At 45.1% G+C, this 20,317-nt stretch overlaps 1 protein-coding gene across 7 annotated transcripts; it reads right to left on the bottom strand.

The window, feature by feature from the left end:
• Positions 1-422: 422 nt before the first annotated feature.
• zgc:66447 (SLAIN motif-containing protein-like) lies at positions 423-18,804 on the bottom strand. Of its 7 annotated transcripts, none has more exons than XM_064955267.1 (9): positions 18,720-18,804; positions 16,311-17,029; positions 10,486-10,640; positions 7,055-7,186; positions 4,662-4,802; positions 3,940-4,269; positions 3,592-3,735; positions 1,737-2,004; positions 423-1,531 (listed from the first exon to the last, which is right to left on the bottom strand). In XM_064955267.1, the coding sequence occupies exons 2-9, from the start codon at positions 17,012-17,014 to the stop codon at positions 1,465-1,467; spliced, it is 1,941 nt and encodes a 646-aa protein (XP_064811339.1). In that variant the 5' UTR covers positions 17,015-17,029; positions 18,720-18,804; the 3' UTR covers positions 423-1,464. The 7 variants fall into 7 exon arrangements, with proteins under 7 accessions (XP_064811339.1, XP_064811340.1, XP_064811335.1 ...); XM_064955268.1 differs by having other exon boundaries at positions 16,311-17,026; positions 18,720-18,786; XM_064955263.1 differs by lacking the exon at positions 18,720-18,804 and adding an exon at positions 17,602-17,831.
• Positions 18,805-20,317: the final 1,513 nt, after the last annotated feature.

Below are 20,317 nucleotides of genomic sequence, written 5' to 3'. Positions count from 1 at the left end.
CGAGAGCTTTGAGTACACATCGATATTGTCAAGTTGACACAAATATAATTGACTTACCTACTGATCAGGATTGTTACAGCAGTTGATGAAATAAGAATATACACGTGTGTTAGTTTGTGTTTGATTATCGGGCAGGGTTCAACATTGGAGGACAGTAGTGCATTGAAGTTACAAACAATCATGTGCATACACTCATTCATGTTCCCTAATAAAATTGTCCCCTACTATGACAGCTACACATGTTGGAATAGGCACATTGCCTCGTTCAATAGGATATAACAGTTGGATTATTCATAGGTTGAGTTTTAATCACAATATACATGTTTTATATAGCAGCATGTGTTCCAGCCTATGGCACATCGATCTATGGACCATGCATACTGAACAGAGGAAGAGCATCTGCACGAGAAATAAAGTAAACGTTCAAGTTCAGGGTAGGTTTTATTGTTCGTTTTCATTACAGTTCCTGGTTTTCAGAGGCACTCCGCATGAGGGTGCATAGCTGGTTGTCTTAGAAAAGGCATAAGGCCTTTGCTTCGTGCATAAAACAGTTCATTTTATTAGTACAGTGGTATTCAAAAACCAAAACAGATTAACCTACCGATATGCAGTAAAAACTGTGGTAAATCAACACAGTATCTCAACTACAAGTAGTACTTATTGGATTTTAGAAACAGTGCTGCAGCATCAGAAATGCACCTTGGCACAAAGACTTTAACCCAACAACAGGTTTTATTTTCTTAAGGGGGTCTTAATGGAAGGGCAGTGTGGTCCAGAGATGTTGCATTGTGTCAGACTTGGCAAAACACATAGACAACACTTATAGGAGGAATCACAACCAATCAATCACTCACAAACATTCAAAAAACCTTCCCACACGCATCAACATGGGGTTTGTTCCTTGGAAGAACAGACTTACTATTGATAAGGCTATTATGCAACAAACTAATTTCTTTGTCCTCAGAGGAAAGAAAACTAAACAGAAACATCATGCAACACCCAAGAGGAGATCACCTTCATATCAGTTAGGAGTTCAACTTCACACACAATAGAACAGTCCACCCAAAGTATTCAATAACAACCGTTCTGTACATCTACAGAACATAAATCAAAAACAACCCGTAGTCTTCTCTCAACAACTATCAAAATATAGACTGGAATTGACTAGTTAAAAACAACATATTTTGTGGAAGCTTTGTCTAGATCCCTAGAGCGAAAGAACGGTGTGTTTGTGCGCTCAGTCACTTTCTATCCGGTCTCTCTCCGGTATATCCGTGGTGTGAGAGGGTTCTTCATGCCAAGGAAGGTCTGTTCATCTACAGTGGTCCAGCCTACAGAAGTATGTTCAGAGGCAAGTAAGCTGGTGTTGCCCACAGGGGTATGTTCAGAGTCAGTACGCAATGTTGGTGTTGTTTATACTAAAATGTGAGGTACAGGAGAGGTGGAGGAAGTTTCCTTGTTGCCTCAGTAACAGCCGTCCCTCCACGACTCATTTGAGATTGGGCCATTTGTTCTAGTCATCCCCATAGACCTAACAAACAAAGACAACAATGACATGAGTCTTGATAGCTGTAAGAGTGTCATTCTAACGGTTTGTGGCCGCCACTGATAAGGAGTAGTCACGTTTAACCAACGGAGTGACTGTACTGAAAAATCACACTCCTATCAACTCACTTTATGAAAAGTAATCATCCCAAGTCATAATGCTGAAAGTGTATTTCTAAATAATCAATCACCTTCTAGGTGTCTGGGCCAGTCTTCCCCTGGAGGATGGGGCTGCTGCTTGCCTCCCACCCCCAGTACAGGCTCTCCCAGCTGGGTAGGCTCCACCATTGGCAGGCCCTGGGGACTGGACCCTCCGTACCCCTCCATTGGGTCCACTCTGGACTACAGGCAGGACCCTGGAGGGCTGGCGGGCCCCTGGCATGGAGCCCATGGCTTTGACAGGGACCCGCATGGACAGAGGGGACTGGCCACTGCCTCGCATCCGACTAGATGACATACCTGGGGAGGGGGTGATGGGCATGATGAGATGGGTTTAGTAGAGTGCCATCCACACAGCAAAGTAGTACACATGTGGTCTTCTCACTTCTCATGTTCATATGCCAATGCTCTGATGAAGGTACAATTCAGGTAATGAGAGAAGAGCACATTCTCTGTATACATGACATCAGGATTTGTGGCAGAAAAGAGTTGTAGACTAGATGCCTGTACCCAGAGGAATATTAGTGGAACTGAGGTATATAACCAGGGAGGGAGGGACAGTAATGAGGGAGGAGTTGTAGACTAGATGCCTGTACCCAGAGGAATATTAGTGGAACTGAGGTATATAACCAGGGAGGGAGGGACAGTAATGAGGGAGGAGTTGTAGACTCGTTGCCTGTACCCAGAGGAATATTAGTGATTTTAGGGTGTGGGGGTAGTTGTGAGACAGGCGAGGTACCAGTAAGGGTTACCTGAGGGGAGTAGCGGACAAGTAAGAGGCTCCCCTCTGAGCCTCTCAGGATAGGCTACGCAGTATCAAGTTCTACTTGAGAGAGTGGGGCAGGTTTACAGGCCAGGTGAGGGTTACCTGAGGAGGGGGGCAGGTGTACAGGCCAGGTGAGGGTTACCTGAGGAAGGGGCAGGTTTACAGGCCAGGTGAGGGTTACCTGAGGAGGGGGGCAGGTGTACAGGCCAGGTGAGGGTTACCTGAGGAAGGGGCAGGTGTACAGGCCAGGTGTGGGTTACCTGAGGAGGGGGGCAGGTGTACAGGCCAGGTGAGGGTTACCTGAGGAAGGGGGCAGGTGTACAGGCCAGGTGAGGGTTACCTGAGGAAGGGGCAGGTGTACAGGCCAGGTGAGGGTTACCTGAGGAAGGGGCAGGTGTACAGGCCAGGTGTGGGTTACCTGAGGAAGGGGCAGGTGTACAGGCCAGGTGAGGGTTACCTGAGGAAGGGGCAGGTGTACAGGCCAGGTGAGGGTTACCTGAGGAAGGGGCAGGTGTACAGGCCAGGTGAGGGTTACCTGAGGAAGGGGGCAGGTGTACAGGCCAGGTGAGGGTTACCTGAGGAAGGGGCAGGTGTACAGGCCAGGTGAGGGTTACCTGAGGAAGGGGCAGGTGTACAGGCCAGGTGTGGGTTACCTGAGGAAGGGGCAGGTGTACAGGCCAGGTGAGGGTTACCTGAGGAAGGGGCGGGTGTACAGGCCAGGTGAGGGTTACCTGAGGAAGGGGCGGGTGTACAGGCCAGGTGAGGGTTACCTGAGGAAGGGGCGGGTGTACAGGCCAGGTGAGGGTTACCTGAGGAAGGGGCAGGTGTACAGGCCAGGTGAGGGTTACCTGAGGAAGGGGCGGGTGTACAGGCCAGGTGAGGGTTACCTGAGGAAGGGGCGGGTGTACAGGCCAGGTGAGGGTTACCTGAGGAAGGGGCAGGTGTACAGGCCAGGTGAGGGTTACCTGAGGAAGGGGCGGGTGTACAGGCCAGGTGAGGGTTACCTGAGGAAGGGGCAGGTGTACAGGCCAGGTGAGGGTTACCTGAGGAAGGGGCGGGTGTACAGGCCAGGTGAGGGTTACCTGAGGAAGGGGCAGGTGTACAGGCCAGGTGAGGGTTACCTGAGGAAGGGGAGTGGGGCAGGTGAGATATGCGGTTGCCAGAGCTCTGGAGGTTAGCCTCCATGCTGCGGCTGTTCCTGACCGCCTCCAGGGAACGCAGGCTGGTGCGGGGGGCCAGGTTAGGCATGCTGTGCCTCACCTCTTCTGGAACCACACACACGGTTTGAGTTGGAGAAAGACTGAACTGAAACGTTGTTCTATAGAACTAATTGATTTATAAGTCATGTCTTCAAACGATACAGAGTACATCTGACTGACAATTCCATGTAGTTCTGACTGTGTACTGATACTGCTATGTTTTTGGGTTAGTGTGTGATGCATGAACACTTCTCTCCGGTCTCTACCTACCCTCGGTCTTGGCAAACTTTAGCAGCTCGGGCCCGGGTCCCTGTAGCGATCGACGTGGAGCGCGTTGCCGGGGGGCCCCCAGCCTGCTGTACTCTGCCTGGCCCTGGGAGCCTGGTGAGGGGGAGAGGCAGCGGGGCGAGCCCAGGGGAGAGGGGGAGTAGCGGAGACGTCGCTGGGGCAGAGAGCAACACTCATCCTCTTCATCCTCCAAGCTGTAGGTATCAAACTCCTGGTCGCTGTAGGTTCCCCCCCGACGTAGAGACTGGAGGGAGGCAGAGGAACTACGACGAGACACTGAGGCAGAGCTGGAGGCATAGTCCTGTCTCAGACCTGAGAGGGGAGAGAGTTACAGAGCCTGGACGCTGCCACAGACATACACATGAAAGAACAAGCGTCTACGGGCTTGTGTAGTTAGTATCTACATGGACAATAACTTTGAAAGACATGCACACCCACACATTACAAACATAGTCCTGCCCTAAGCACACACTACCACAGAGTGAGCATATTCACGGTCTTCTTCTTTATCAGTTATCTGTGGCATATTGACAAGCACAATGTAACCCTTTAGAGACTTAACAGTATTCTACACAACAACACTCACTCTCTTCCTGTAGGCGGGCCATGATCACGGGAGTCATTATTCTACACAACAACACTCACTCTCTTCCTGTAGGCGGGCCATGATCACGGGAGTCATTATTCTACACAACAACACTCACTCTCTTCCTGTAGGCGGGCCATGATCTGGACGTCAGTGAGGTCCTGTAGCTTGTAACCCATGGTGATGGAGTCGTCTGAGGTACTCAGCTCACTGTCTACAGACGACTGGGAACTCAGAGCAGAGTACATACTCATGTAGCCTGGAAAAACAGTAACACCATGATTTAGATATAATCCACAACAGCACCTTGAGGGATAAAAATAAGGACTATAACACAACCTGAAAACCAAGGACATGCAACTATACATTATCCATACAGTAGTCAATTATCTTTATTAGTCTAATCAGAGACTGGTCCAGTAATAATCTCTGTGTATGTAGACCTGAGAACACTATAGAGCTAGGAAATTGTTTCTGGACCAGGCCTGCATTATGAGAAGAGATATTTAGAAATCCTGACTTCCCTGTCTGTCCGACTGTATTAGTATAGATAGAGCTGAGGACAGCTAGAAGCATGATGTTTCTACTAGGCATCAGCAAGGCCATCGTCTGACACACACAACCACCCACCCTTCATTCAAACTGAAAAAGAGGCAACATAATCCAGGGTGTTTGGTTATATAACAGATGGGATTAGGAGGAGTCACCAGCAAGCAAGGCATTTACATACTTCATGCAAAGAGTGTTATTTACAGTCTGTGTTCATCATAACATAAGCATAGTGTTGGTTTACATAGCGCCACCCACACCTTGAGAAGATAAAACATTTGTTTTCCCAGTATCGCTAAGGGCCAAAGTATTTGATATCCACACCACTCTGCAAAACATGCCTGTAAATGCCATTAGTTGTGAAATTATCATCAATGTTGAGGAGAACAACCCTTTGAAAACTTCCCAGAAAAAACAGCAAACATTATAAACAAACATTTAAAACAAAACACTTGTTACAAACCTGTTACTTTAAAGTCCTACTCCAGTCTCCCTTTCAGCTCATTCATCACCTGATTTACTTAACAAAAGGAACATCTCAAAAGCTGGTCCAGGTGTCCAGATGACTCGATTTATACATGGGATATTGTGTTTCAATATGAAAAGTTAAAAAAAAAATCACTTGGGTGTCTTAAACATATCAAAATATATATTTTAGATTCTTTAAAGTAGCCACCCTTTACCTTGAAGACAGCTTTGCACACTTGGTATTCTCTCAACCAGCTTCACCTGGAATGTTTTTCCAACAGTCTTGAGGGAGTTCCCACATATGCTGAGCACTTGTTGGCTGCTTTTCCTTCACTCTGCGGTCCAACTCATCCCAAACCATCTCAATTGGGTTGAGGTCAGGTGATTGTGGAGGCCAGGTCATCTGATGCAGCACGACATCACTCTCCTTCATGGCCGCCACAGCATTCTGCAGCGATACACCATCCCATTTGGTTTGCGCTTAGTGGGACTATCATTTGTTTTTCCACAGGACAAAGATTAAAAACACACCTACAGGCTGTGTAAGGGCTATTTTGCCAAGAAGGAGAGTGATGAGTGCTGCATCAAATGACCTGGCCTCCACAATCACCGCAGAATGAAGGAAAAGCAGCCGACAAGTGCTCAGCATGTGGGAACTCCTTCAAGACTGCTAGAAAAGCCTTCCACATGAAGCTGGTTGAGAGAATGCAAAGAGTGTGCAAACCTGTCATCAATGCAAAAGGTGGCTACTTTGAAGAATCTAAAATACATTTTGATTTGTTTAACACTTTTTTGGTTACTACATGACTCCATGTGTTATTTCATAGTTTTGATGTCTTCACTATTATTCTACAATGTAGAAAATAGTAAAAATAAAGAAAAACCCTTGAATTACCATGTGTCCAAACTTTTGACGGGTACTAATATTATTATTTTTTACCCCCTTTTCTCCCCAATTTCGTGACATCCAATTGGTAGTTACAGTCTTGTCCCGTCGCTGCAACTCCCGTACGGACTTGGGAGAGATGAAGGTCGAGAGCCGTGCATCCTCTGCAACACGACCTCGCCAAGCCGCACTGCTTCTTTACACACTGCTCACTTAACGCGGAAGCCAGCCACACCAATGTGTCGGAGGAAACACAGTACAACTGGCGACCGTGTCAGCGTTCATGCACCCGTCCCGCCACAGGAGTCGCTAGAGTGCAATGGGACAAGGACATCCCTGGCCGGTCAAACCCTCCCCTACCCGGAGGTAGGTCCCAGTTGAGGTCGGCTGCTATTGAACCAGGATCTGTAGTGACGCCTCAAGTGCTGCAGTGCCTTAGACCGCTGGGCCACTCGGGAGGGTAGTCTTAAGAACTTAAGTTATTTTTCATCTGATACTACTTTAATCTTGAGTTCCACCAACACTGTTAAACACACTGGAGAGAGAGAGAGAAAGAGAGAGAGCAGCTGAAAGTAAAGCAGCACGTGGTGTATTAATATCATGCGTACCTGAGCCACCACTGGTTAGTAGGATTTTGTTAGTGGATTTGTTGTGGTACCCAGGAGAGAGGAGCCCAGAGCCAGAGGAGCCAGCCTCCCCCGTCTGACCAGAGCTGCTGTAGATGTTCCTCCAGCGAGATGCTAAAGGCACACAGGAGGAGACAGGAGAGGACACACACAAACAGGAGTCAGGGCACCGTTTAAAAGGCAACCTGTATCGTGACCTTGTAGACAAATAAAACACAGTCGGGTGGAAGAGTCCGCTCAGGATTTCTTTACCAGTTCTTTAGGTACTGATTCTGAAGTGTACAAAAACTTTACAAATAATTCCTGATCAAAAGAGAAACGTTCATCATAGTTTCAAAATGGTCGGCCGTGGCTGGTTCATTTTAAAAACTGTTGCAAAAGAGCGAGTCGAAAATAAAGGCATTGATTTTGTATTTAGTAGGACAGATGATGTTTCCAATAGCTTAAGGTGGGACCATGTCTGTACCTGCACAAAAAGAGTTTTAGAACTTCTGTCCTATAGCAATACTTATGAAGAGCTAACAATGGTGTCTATATTATTTACCAACTTCACACAGCGTCATTGTTGGCCACTACCTTCATTCCAACTCATTGCTGGAGCCAATGGGCCAAAACACAAGTTTGGGAGGGTGAAACTGTTCTCATAGCAATGAGGCTATGGTAGGTCATTATTGCTAAGGAACTGGTTCCTATATTTTTTATTTAATTTACTTCCTCCAGGAAGCAGTATTGTTTGCCATTGGCTACATCAAGTGTGGCAGGGTGAAACTCTCCTATATCACACTTATATAACACAAGTCATATCTATGGGGTAGGTTATAGCCTAGTGAATGATTTCCTATATTTGCCGGCTGCCTGTGCCAGTGGGTAGCTGATGTAATACATTGAGCGCAGGAGTTCTCTTTTATCTTTTCTACAATGAAGTCAACTCTGGGGCTGTATTCTCCTGTACCACACATGAGCAGCACGGTGGTGTGCATGTCAACGTTTCACTTCTAAAGTGGGTAGTTTCATGGCCTGACAGAGGTATTTGCACCAGAACACAGCTATCCGTCACAGGGCAAGGTAATCCAACCCAACAGCCAGCTACATCATGACACCATGACGTCACGTGGTCATTGAGCCAGGCCCTGGTCAGGTGTGAATGGCTTGGTTGTTCAGTAGCTGCAAGAAGTACCAGACGCACACCGGATAAATAAATAGATAATGAATGGGGGTGTGCTGCTGGATCTAACACTGGTAAACTACTGGTGGTGGCGGAGTTGCCAGGATTCTCTACGTTAGGAGCACCAGATAACATTTTTGGGGGATTGAGAAGCAGCATATAATGGGGCCTATATAGAATATAGCTACTTTTGAAGCACACGTGCATTAGAAAATAACCTGTAACACTTAAGACCGTTTATTATAAAAGCAAAACATGTCCATAGGAATACATGTCATTGAAATTACAAAGTCATTTTGTAGATTATTAGGTTTCTACATTGTGTAAAAATCACAATTTCCATATTGAGATGGATTACATTGACAAATGTACACTGTCTCTAAAAACATCAGGTTTGTTCATTGCTATGATCATTGATCCCCTTTCTTTCCTTTCCCCCAGATGTTTGCGTATAGCAAAGTAACCAGGTTGTTAGCTAGCTAACCTGTACTAGCAAAGTAACCAGGTTGTTAGCTAGCTAACCTGCACTAGCAAAGTAACCAGGTTGTTAGCTAGCTAACCTGCACTAGCAAAGTAACCAGGTTGTTAGCTAGCTAACCTGCACTAGCAAAGTAACCAGGTTGTTAGCTAGCTAACCAGGTTGTTAGCTAGCTAACCTGTACTAGCAAAGTAACCAGGTTGTTAGCTAGCTAACCTGTACTAGCAAAGTAACCAGGTTGTTAGCTAGCTAACATGTACTAGCAAAGTAACCAGGTTGTTAGCTAGCTAACCTGTACTAGCAAAGTAACCAGGTTGTTAGCTAGCTAACGAGGTAACATGTACTAGCAAAGTAACCAGGTTGTTAGCTAGCTAACGAGGTAACATGTACTAGCAAAGTAACCAGGTTGTTAGCTAGCTAACGAGGTAACATGGCTGAACGAAGTGTAAACAAATAGTTAACTGCACGCAAGTACTTTTAGAATGGCCCAGGACATGGTTTATGAACGTTAAATGCGGTCCCGGCGATCCGCTATAGGAAGATTAAAATGTTACGGCGGTAATATGGGGTCCGACCTTTTTGACCTGATTGGCTAGAAGCCATTTTCACTGTAGTAACGGCGCAACCAGGACGTGAATAAATCTGCACTCACAAAAATTAGGTCCAGAAAAGACGCGTGAATAAAAACATTCCCTCGTTATGCCAAGATCATACATTTTCTCATAATCACGACAAGTTGTTTTGTGGAGATTGCGAGAAACTCTATACATACAGTAGGTGTGGGCATATTGATGATCGGTTGACAGTAGTGTCATAGTGCCTTGGAGGCAGTAAGACTCTACAATTACCTTTAATAAGAGCACATCTGCTGTAAGTATCCATGTGCTAGTGTATAGGCCTGGGCCGTATCAAACCCCCAGGAATAAAAGCTGATTTCAATCAATATGTCCACTCCTATTTATAGAATTTCTCATGATTGACAAAACTTTTGTGAAGTCATTATCAGCAGAAAATTGTCTTGTGATCTCGCCATAACGTTGGGGTGTGATTATATGTTCCCATAGTATGTTGTACCAAAGATGTCTGACAAAGGGAACATAACGTTATGACTATAACTACTGTTCCCTGAAGGACGGGAAACGAGGTACAACCGTTTGGCCCCACAACGCCTGTTCCTGGGCTCGGTGAACAGTGGAATATAAATCAAGGACTGAATCCAAGCCTGACTTATAACCTGTGGAACAGGGTGCTTCCAGAGAGACGCAGATTTCATTGGCCATGTCAGGCGTGTTTGTAGATCCTTCAACTGAAGTCGCTGGAGTGAGACTCCCTGTAGTATGTTGTACCTTGTTTCCCTCCTTCAGGGAACAATAGTTATAGTCATAACATTATGTTATTGGATAGGAGGCTGTACTGGTTATTGCCTCAGGTAATGTGTTATGACTGCATTCACTGTTGGTCAGTGGCAAGCTCATCTTGTTTTATTTGTTTATTGCTTGTTATGAGGTTATTGGGTGTTGGACAGGAGCGTTACTTTGCACCGGTACTGTTGGTATAGGGTTACTGGGCACAAGGAGGAAGCAATGTTATTGTAGAAGGGTTCCTACAGGGTTGTTATAATGTTAATGTAAGGTTATCAAAAGGTTGTATATGGTTATTATAGGATTACTATAAGGTTATTACATGGTTAGTATAAGGTGACTGTGGTTACTATAGTATAGTTACTTTAGAGTTGGTATATGATCATTATAAGGTTATTATCAAGGTTACTAGGTAGGTGTGTACTCTGGTCGAGACGGTTGAGCAGGGTGCGACAGGCCACCTCCGTCTCTGGGCTGGGGTGGTCCAGAACCTTCCGACACCACTTCAGAGGAGACTCAGGCCTGGGCTCAGCAACTACCTGCTTCTTAGGGGAGACATACAACCTGCAGAGAGACGAGGGAGAGAATAATTTGTTTATATATATTTAAAAAGCGATAGAGAGAGGGTGGGGAGGAGAAAGGAGATAAGGCAGAGAGAAAGGAGAGATGTGGTGGATAATGAGGCAGGCAGCAATGAAAGGAAGAGGGTGAGAAAGGGGGTGGTGGATGGAGAGAGAGAGAGCAAGAGGGAGGGACAGAAAGAGAAAGAGGCAATTTACATTTTGCAAAGCCTCAAAGCCTGTTCATCCAGACTGCAGTCAAGCGAACAGCAGAACAGTGGGATAAGAAAACAGCATTAATGGTTCTCTGGCTTGCGTTACGCATTTAATAACTTGTACTATGTGGGAATGTTTGCAGGAGGCCTGTCTTCTAGTCTTACGCATTGGTGGAACAACCACACACAAACTCGTTATCCTTCATACCACTAATCACCTAATACTAGAAATAGACTCCACTTGTTTCAACATACAGCATGTCTTTGTTACATTCATAAGGCATTGCCATAAGGCTAAACCATCCTTTTATCCAATCCTAGAAGGTCACCACTCAACCAACCCATTTTAGCCTATCCCGGATTCCCGGGCAATAACCACAGTCCACAGCCATGTGGTTTGTGCTCAGCCCACACCTGGCAGTATTAGCTCTTCCTTCCACAGTAGCAATATCAGCAGCACTGTGGCCTGTGTATGACCCCATCTCCTAATGAGGGCTCTACTGTACTCTCCCAGCAATCACTATGCATTACCTTCTACTGCATGAGTTGTCTGAAATGGGCACATCTACAGCACATCTAGCCTACTGTAGACAATGTGCCTAGTCTACAACACAATAAGGTGATGATCTCAACTGACACCAGCGCTGGGCCTGACCGTCTTGAACACCAGCGCTGGGCCTGATCGTCTTGCATTGCTTTAACTGTTTGAGTACATGTGAAGTAAAGCCAAGTAGAAGTGAGTGTTTTAGTCCCTCTCCTTGAAAAGAAGTGCAGCGCAAACTGCCAAGTTCGTTTGGACGTCTGATCCGGGTCACATGGGGGAATGCTTTGAGCCGCCAAAACACACACACAAAAGAGGCCTGGCTGTGCTAACTGGTTTTTGAGTAATCAACTTGGGCTAATCTTCCCATTGGACAAACAAAAGACAAGCCCTCTATCCCACTGGGACCAGCAACAATGAAGACAGTAGTCAGTCAGGTCTCTCACTACAGATGTTTCAGCAGCCAGTCAAGTCTCTAAAGTCAGAACTTGATCCTGGAACAGTTTCATTCTAGTAATTGGAGAGCTGACCAGCGGTGGCCGATGCTAAGTAGTAGGCCTAGTTACCTAGACCAGTTGTTTAACAGTCAGATCATTTGATACACAGAGCTACAGTTGAAGAGCTGAGTGACTAAGGGCAGATCTTTTGGTAAATGGACCATTTGTTGTTGTTTTTATACATAGAGCTATATATAAATACTGGTAGGCACGCAATCATCTGCACACAAAACAAAGCGCTCATGCATGGACATTGGACACTCCTGTTCACCTTAGCTTGTGTCCCATTTCTTCGCTTGTTCCTTGCACAGCCGGGTTACTTCTAGACTCAGCCCCCACAGATTCCCAGAATTCTCCACACCTCTCAGTAAATGTTTTAGAAGCAGAAGGTCCATGATGGATCACATGCACCCTAAGCCCCCCAAAGAAGTTTAGGCCCCAGCAGCAGCCATCCAGCCTCTAGCCCAAATGGCACCCTATTCACTATGTAATCCACTACAACCATAGGGTTCTGGTCGAAAGTAGTGCATCATAAAGGGAACAGGGTGCCACTTACAACTCAATCCTGAGCCCTAGCCACCAGCCCAAAGCAGCTTAGGGGTCCATGCCTGGGCAGATTATTTATTTAATGTTGTAGTAGTGATAACCACCTGGGACTCATACAGACTGGTTAATAATGTGGTAGAGAGAACAAGGCCTTGCTGCTTTGGGTTGTTAATCCACAGATCAGCTGCTAAAGTAGCTACCAGGAATACAATATGGTGCCCGTTTGTGTCGGACAATACTGTACAAAATGGGACAGCTAAAACAAACGCATAATAGTTCAAACTTTTAAAAAATTAAACACCCTGAACTTGGCAAACACACACAAGCCTCATGTCCAGATGAACATTGTGGTGTACAGAGGGGAAATTAAATGAAGATGGACTCACTTGGAATTAGCAGTCTGCCATTAAACATTGTGAGGTAATCCAATCTTGTTCATTTGATTCTGGTAAACAAGCCAAGCTCCTCCTTCACCACAGAAGAACCCAGCCTATACAGCAACAGCAGTACAGGATTCACATTCATTTGAAGAGAGTCGGATGATCATTTGAATGATGCAAATCCTGACTGAGCCAGCAGTAGTAGAAGCCCTGAGCAGCGACAGAGACAGCAGTAGTAGAAGCCCTGAGCAGCGACAGAGACAGCAGTAGGAGAAGCCCTGAGCAGCGACAGAGACAGCAGTAGTAGAAGCCCTGAGCAGCGACAGAGACAGCAGTAGTAGAAGCCCTGAGCAGCGACAGAGACAGCAGTAGGAGAAGCCCTGAGCAGTGACAGAGACAGCAGTAGGAGAAGCCCTGAGCAGCGATTTGTTCTTAACTGATTTGCCTAGTTAAATAAAAGAAAATAATAAAATAATAATAATAATAATGTGGGATAAACAAAGGACCACGAATGCCTTGTTTCCACTTCTCTGGTTGTGGAAAATGCTGCAGCTGTGGCTCATCTCACACACACTCTTTTGAACTTTGCCAAGTATGAAGCAATAAGTCAAGTCATGCTATTGGACTACCTATGGCTGTGTGTATTAGGGCCCAAAGGCTGTATGTATTAGGGCTAGTGGTCGACCGATTAAATAGGGCCCAATTCAAGTTCATAACAATCGGCAATCGTCATTTTTGGATGCCGATTATGGCCGATTATATTGCACTCCACGAGGAAACTGCATGGCAGGCTGACCACCTGTTACGCGAGTGCAGCAAGGAGCCATAAGTTGCTAGCTAACATTAAACTTATCTTGTAAAAAAAACAATCAATCTTAACCTAATCACTAGTTAACAAACACATGGTTGATGATATTACTAGTTTAACTAGCTTGTCCTGCAGTGCACATAATCACTGCGGTGCCTGAAATTGTGTCATTTCTCTTGCGTTCAGTGTCAGCAGAGTCAGGGTATAAGCTGCAGTTTGGGACACCTGTCTCGTTGTGAACTGTGTGAAGACAGTTCCTAACAAAGACCAGAATTAATTTGCCAGAATTTTACTTATGACATAACATTGAAGGTTGTGCAATGTAACATCAATATTTAAACTTAGGGATGCCACCCGTTAGATAAAATACAGAACGGTTCCGTATTTCACTGAAAGAATAAACGTTTTGTTTTCAAAATGATATCTTCCGGATTTGACCATATTAAAAGACCCAAGGCTCATATTTCTGTGTGTTATTATATTATAATTAAGTCTATGATTTGATAGAGCAGTCTGACTGAGCGGTGGTAGGCAGAAGACTCGTAAGCATTCATTCAAACAGCACTTTCCTGCATTTGCCAGCAGCTTTTCGCAATGCTTGAAGCACAGCGCTGTTTATGACTTTAAGCCTATCAACTTCCGAGATTAGGCTGGCAATATAATAGTGCCAATAAGAACACACAATAGTCAAAGGTATATGAAATACAAATGGTATAGAGAGAGTCCTATAATAATTACAACCTAAAACTTCTTAACTGGGAATATTGAAGACTCATGTTAAAAGGAACCACCAGCTTTCATATATGTTCTCATGTTCAGAGCAAGGAACAAACGTTAGCTTTCTTATATGGCACATATTGCACTTTTACTTTCTTCTCCAACACTTTCTTTTTGCATTATTTAAACCAAATTGAACAGGTATCATTATTTATTTGAGACTAAATGTGTGTATTATATTAAGGCCGTGTGTTAGGGCCCAAAGGCCGTGTGTATTAGGGCCCAAAGGCAGAGTGTACTAGGGCCCACCATAGCAAAATGCTTTAAAAATGGAAAACAAGCACCTTTCTTATTGGACAAGTTTCAGTCCATTTTATTCTGTTGGTGCCTAGTGAATAGGACCCATGTCTCCTCGGTCGTTGAGAGGCCCAGCTGTGCTGCAATAGTTCTTGCTCTGCGCTCAAGCCTTCTCCTCCCTCTCTGGTTATTCATGTCAGAGGAGAAAATCACTACTGCTGCTGAGCGCACACATAGTGCCCAGAGTAAATCACGTTGGCTGGCTGCCCCTCGCCCAGCGACAACAGTGGCCCCTCTCCCTCTAGAGCAAGGCACTCCCTCTCTCTGTCCATTTCAGTCTCCCTCCCAGTCACTACCCATCCTCTCTCTCCACACTAACCCCTCTTTTCTCTCTCCCAGTCACTACCCATCCTCTCTCTCCACACTAACCCCTCTTTTCTCTCTCCCAGTCACTACCCATCCTCTCTCTCCACACTAACCCCTCTTTTCTCCCTCCCAGTCACTACCCATCCTCTCTCTCCACACTAACCCCTCTTTTCTCCCTCCCAGTCACTACCCATCCTCTCTCTCCACACTAACCCCTCTTTTCTCCCTCCCAGTCACTACCCATCCTCTCTCTCCACACTAACCCCTCTTTTCTCTCTCCCAGTCACTACCCATCCTCTCTCTCCACACTAACCCCTCTTTTCTCTCTCCCAGTCACTACCCATCCTCTCTCTCCACACTAACCCCTCTTTTCTCTCTCCCAGTCACTACCCATCCTCTCTCTCCACACTAACCCCTCTTTTCTCTCTCCCAGTCACATAGATTCAGTGATCAGAGGCGCTGCCTGTCAGGGCCCATTTTATACAGCCCACAAAGCAGAGCATTTCCAAGACAGAAGCAGCGCACAGATATTTCCATCTAAAGGCCTGCTAGCTCAGCTGCACTAAATCTGCATGTTTTCCTCTGGTTGTTGCGTATCACGGAAACCAGGCCAACTGCCACAGCAGAGACCCACCTCCAACCTAGGGCGACGTCCCAAACAGTACATTTTTCCCTACATAGTGCACTAGGGCCCTGGTCAAAAGTAGTGCACTATAACGGGAATAGGGTGCCATTTGGGATGTTGGTATGACTAAAGGTGGCAGTCATAGTCTCTATACTTATGAGAGTGAAAGGTTCAACAGAACAGTAACATAATGACTCATCTGGCTATAGGGTCTTCCATCATCCTGAGTGTGAACACAAACTCATCCCACATACACAGTATGACATCACGCTGACCCCCGGAGACAGTGGTAAACAGATGTCTCCACAGCAACATGTGGGGGTGCAGAGATGTCTACATGTGTTCCTCTCCTTCATCTGCAGCGGTCAGAATGTGTCCTAGTGTCAACTGGGAATAAGTTTCATCTGAACAGAATCTGCAGATACACAGCAGATGAGGAAGGGACCGTAGACTAAGACCCTTTATGATCGGAGCATAGAAAATAAAAGGTAGGAGACCTTACAAACAGTGTGCAGAGGATATTTGACTGAATCTGAAATGGCACTCTATTCCCTATGTAGTGCACTCCTTTAGAGCAGAGCCTTATGCAGGCCCCAGTTTAAAGTACTGCATTAGCTTTATAGGAAATAGGTTGGAATTCCAGATGCTCCCTTTGTCTCGCTCCTATCCCCATGGTACCTACCAGCTGTCCTCGTCATCCACCTCTGCAAGGTCCTCCCATAGGTCCAGAACATCAACCTCGTCCAGGGCCAACGGGTCCACCCCCGAGTCGCTCTCCGCCAGGGTCTCAGACTCATAACTGTCCAGAGAGGGACTCTCTGGGGTTGTGCTTAGCCCCTGGGTCGGTGCCGGTCCTGGTCCATTCCCGCACGGCAGGGTCAGAAAGCCTGCACACAATCCACCATCTGTATCCTCTATCCGGTTAGCTGCAGGTTGCGGGGACATATCCTCACTGCTACTACTGTCCTGAGGAGGGGACAGCTCCAAGTCACTGCTGCTGTCCTGAGGAGGTGACAGCTCCAAGTCACTGCTGCTGCCTAGTTCCGTTCCACAGCTTCCACTGCTCCCCAACCTGAGAGGGGAGTTGGTGTTGGTAACCTCTTCGCTGGAAGAGATTCTCTCATTGATGTTGGTACTGGTTGTGAGGTTACTGTTTGCGGTGGTCGCTCCTCTGAGATGTAGATTCTTACTGTCTCCCCTGTTGCGAAGTGTTTGATTCTGGACCTCGAGTCTTTGAATGAGCTCCTGGAGCTTACGTACCTCCTCCAACTCCACCCCTGCTAGCTCCTGCTCCTCCTCGTAGCTTTGCTGGGACGTCTTCATGAGACCCCCGGTACAGTCATTGCCTGCCGGTTGGACCTCACCGGCGCTGTCCGGAACTACCATGTCGCTGCTGTTCTGCTAGGGGAAGATAAACGAATGTGTCGATCAGCAGCTCGCGTAAGAAACAAACAATTGAAATCACTGTTTTGAGATAAGCAATCATCCGAACAAACACCCAAACTGCAAGCTCATCGTGGTGCGATAACTAATCAATTTGATCAGAGCTAGTTACTTCGTTACGTTTACATGCCAATAAAAGCCATAGACGGCAGTTGAATATATTTTCTGGCTACATCAACTAACAAACTCCAATGTTTATAATTAATAACGCTGCCATGATGAGTAAAGAAATAACGGCCGAAGCTACGAAGGCTGACAAATTGTAGGCTAACAGCGGGCACAAACCGCATCTCCCCCCACTCACATTCAGTTTCATTGAATGCCGCCAACATTTGCAGCTAAAGATAAGTGCAGCGTCTAGTTGCCATTTGTTGCTAGCTAATTAGATCAAACTGACGTTAAAACACCTGCTTTTATATAATTTATCATGCAAGCCAATAGATCATTGTCCTTACATCGATGCATTTCCAAGAGAACTGTTGATTAGCCAGCCACCACGCTAAAGCGCTAGCTAAACATAACAAACCTACCTTGGCTTCACCGGTTGAGATGAGCCGTGTTGTCAAGAAATGTTCGAAATAGCCCGATAAATCCAATGCACGAGTTTGCATTAATCACGTACGTTTACAAGGAATACATTTTTTTAAGTAAATGAGATGTATGTAAGAAAAATATATGATTATCGATGTAATAGCTCGAAGCACGCTAAGCCATGTCCCGGTTAGCCTGTAACTGGCTAGTTAGTAAAGATAGGTAACTAAGCAGCTATGTTTTGCCAGCTTTGAGGGACTCGAGTTGAACCAATCAGAGCAGTGATCCCGCCCTCTAACTGACATTAACACGGTATTTGCTGCCACCTTCAGGCTACTCCATGTATTGCCTGTCGTTCTCTTCTCGTGCGCTAGAGGTCGCCAAATAAAAGGGGTAAGAAAAACTAACCCAATGTCACAGCTGAGGTGCATCGAGTTCGCTTCAACGTTTTCTACTTTGCGTGACGATTTGAAATGAAACGACACGTTTCCCCAAAACGATGAGAACCGTTCTTCAACAGCATTTTGAGGTACGTTTGCTCCCGTTTGGTGGGTGTGGCGAGGTGTGGCCTGATCAATATGGGCATGACCAGAACCATGTATTTAGAATAAAGAAATAAAAACGTTGCTCTGGGTGTGAATATTTCAAATTACAGAACACTTGCAGCACACTATAGAGTAATCGCCCTCTGAGCCACCATAATCACAGCGTTTGTCAACGGGTCATTCAGTACAGTACAGTTTCCTTTCTGGTGTACCTAAAGCAGCCATGTCATCAGTACTATATACTCTTTGGCCACAAAATTGTCAGTCAACATGAGAGTAAATTACATACCTAGTACAACACCAAACATTCCAAGACATCTCATTTACTCTCATGGTAGATTACATACCTAGTACAACACCAAACATTCCAAGACATCTCATTTACTCTCATGGTAGATTACATACCTAGTACAACACCAAACATTCCAAGACATCTCATTTACTCTCATGGTAGATTACATACCTAGTACAACACCAAACATTCCAAGACATCTCATTTACTCTCATGGTTAGATTACATACCTAGTACAACACCAAACATTCCAAGACATCTAATCTACCACAATACTTACAATTATCCAAATAACCTGTCTTCAACATAACAAACTACATGAGCTGTGAATGGGGAACATAAACTAACTGAATAAAATAACTCCTCTGTAGTATTGTGATGCAACACCTCTCTTTATCTGTGCCAAGACCCACACATACCGTACTTCTGTTGCAACAGTGATTCTCATGGTAATAAACATGCTTCACTTATTGAATTGTACCTGTAGATAATAGAGCTATATGAGTTAGCCTACGACCAGAAACAAGCCCTGGGCAGAGACCTGATGTTGATCTAGTGGAAGAATACTGGGTTGGGTTCCCAAAGTGAAGGCAGAGAGAGAGGGTGAAACCTGTGAGAACATGTACTAATAAGTAGGCTTCAGCACATGTTACTGTGTGTGTAACCCATCCTATTCTTCACTATATGAGCTGTTATGGTCTGGATTCAAAGTAAAGATGAGAGGGGGGACTTTTCTGTTCAAAAGTAAAGAAAAAAGTCTTATTGTGGCTAGATAAGCCCCATAAATATGGGATCATGAAATACAGAAATATCAAGTTTACATAAGTATTCACACCCCTGAGTAAATACATGTTAGAATCACATTTGGCAGTGATTACAGCTGAGGGTGTCTCTGGGCAAGTCTCGAAGAGCTTTGCACACCTGGATTGTACAATATTTGCACTTTATTCTTTTTTTAAAATTCTTCAAGCTCTGTCAAGTTGGTTGTTGATCATTGCTAGACAGCCCTTTTCAAGTATTGCCATAGACTTGCCTAGTTCTATATATATCTATTAAATAACCAGGGCTGGGGAGTAACGGTTTACATGTAAGGGATTAAAACAACTGTAACTGTCATCCAGCAAAAATTTTGTAATCAGATTAAAGATACTTTTGAAAAACTAGATGATTACTTCGAGGATTACTTTTAAATTCAGAAAGGATGCTTGCGAAAAAATATTTGACACTTCTCTGTTTTCTCAATGACATTTCAAATCACAATGGAAAAAAGGCACACGTTTAAATTTGTTCCACCTGAGCGTGTCTGACCACGTCAGAGACCACTATGATGACACAACAAATGTGTTTGATAGATCGCGGGAAAAGAGCAGGAATCGTATTTTGTAGGCTACAGTCCAAATTGTGTCTTCCAGTGGTACGACCGCTGTCGGCATCCAAAGATTATCCAATTTGAATAAACTCTTGGAGGTAAGGATGACAGCAGTCCATAGTGGTGAAGTCTACGGCGACACGGATATCACTTATTATTGGTATCTACATAGCACACTGAAGTAAATCAAACTGCTGCTCTCTCATTTCGCTATTTGCGCCTTACGTATTGTGGTTGTTATGGATGGCAGTTTATGAATAGACGTGTATTTGTTAATCAAAGGGATACCCAGACCCCTCTCTTTATGCTGCTGATACTCTCTGTTTATTATCTATGCATAGTCCCTTTAACTCTACCTACATGTACATATTGCTATTGTTATTTTACTGCTGCTGTTTAATTATTTGTTACTTTTATTTATTTTTTTCATTTTTTTTATTTAACCCTGATTTTTCTTAGCTTCTTAATTAAAGCATTGTTGGTTAAGGGCTTGTAAGCATTTCACATTT

The sequence above is a fragment of the Oncorhynchus masou genome, chromosome 32 (genome assembly GCF_036934945.1).
Source record: "Oncorhynchus masou masou isolate Uvic2021 chromosome 32, UVic_Omas_1.1, whole genome shotgun sequence".
NCBI lineage: Eukaryota > Metazoa > Chordata > Actinopteri > Salmoniformes > Salmonidae > Oncorhynchus > Oncorhynchus masou.
This window is presented reverse-complemented; position numbering and strand designations above follow the sequence as displayed.

Excerpts from the sequence above, each read along its gene's own strand:
- zgc:66447 (XM_064955263.1), bottom strand. The coding sequence starts at position 17,682 with ATGCAAACTCGTGCATTGGATTTATCGGGCTATTTCGAACATTTCTTG. Across the intron at positions 17,030-17,601 it reads TCTCAACCGGTGAAGCCAAG|CAGAACAGCAGCGACATGGT; the intron begins GTAGGTTTGTTA and ends ATCTTCCCCTAG. Across the intron at positions 2,005-3,591 it reads GCCCCACTCCCCTTCCTCAG|GTATGTCATCTAGTCGGATG; the intron begins GTAACCCTCACC and ends CCCCCTCCCCAG.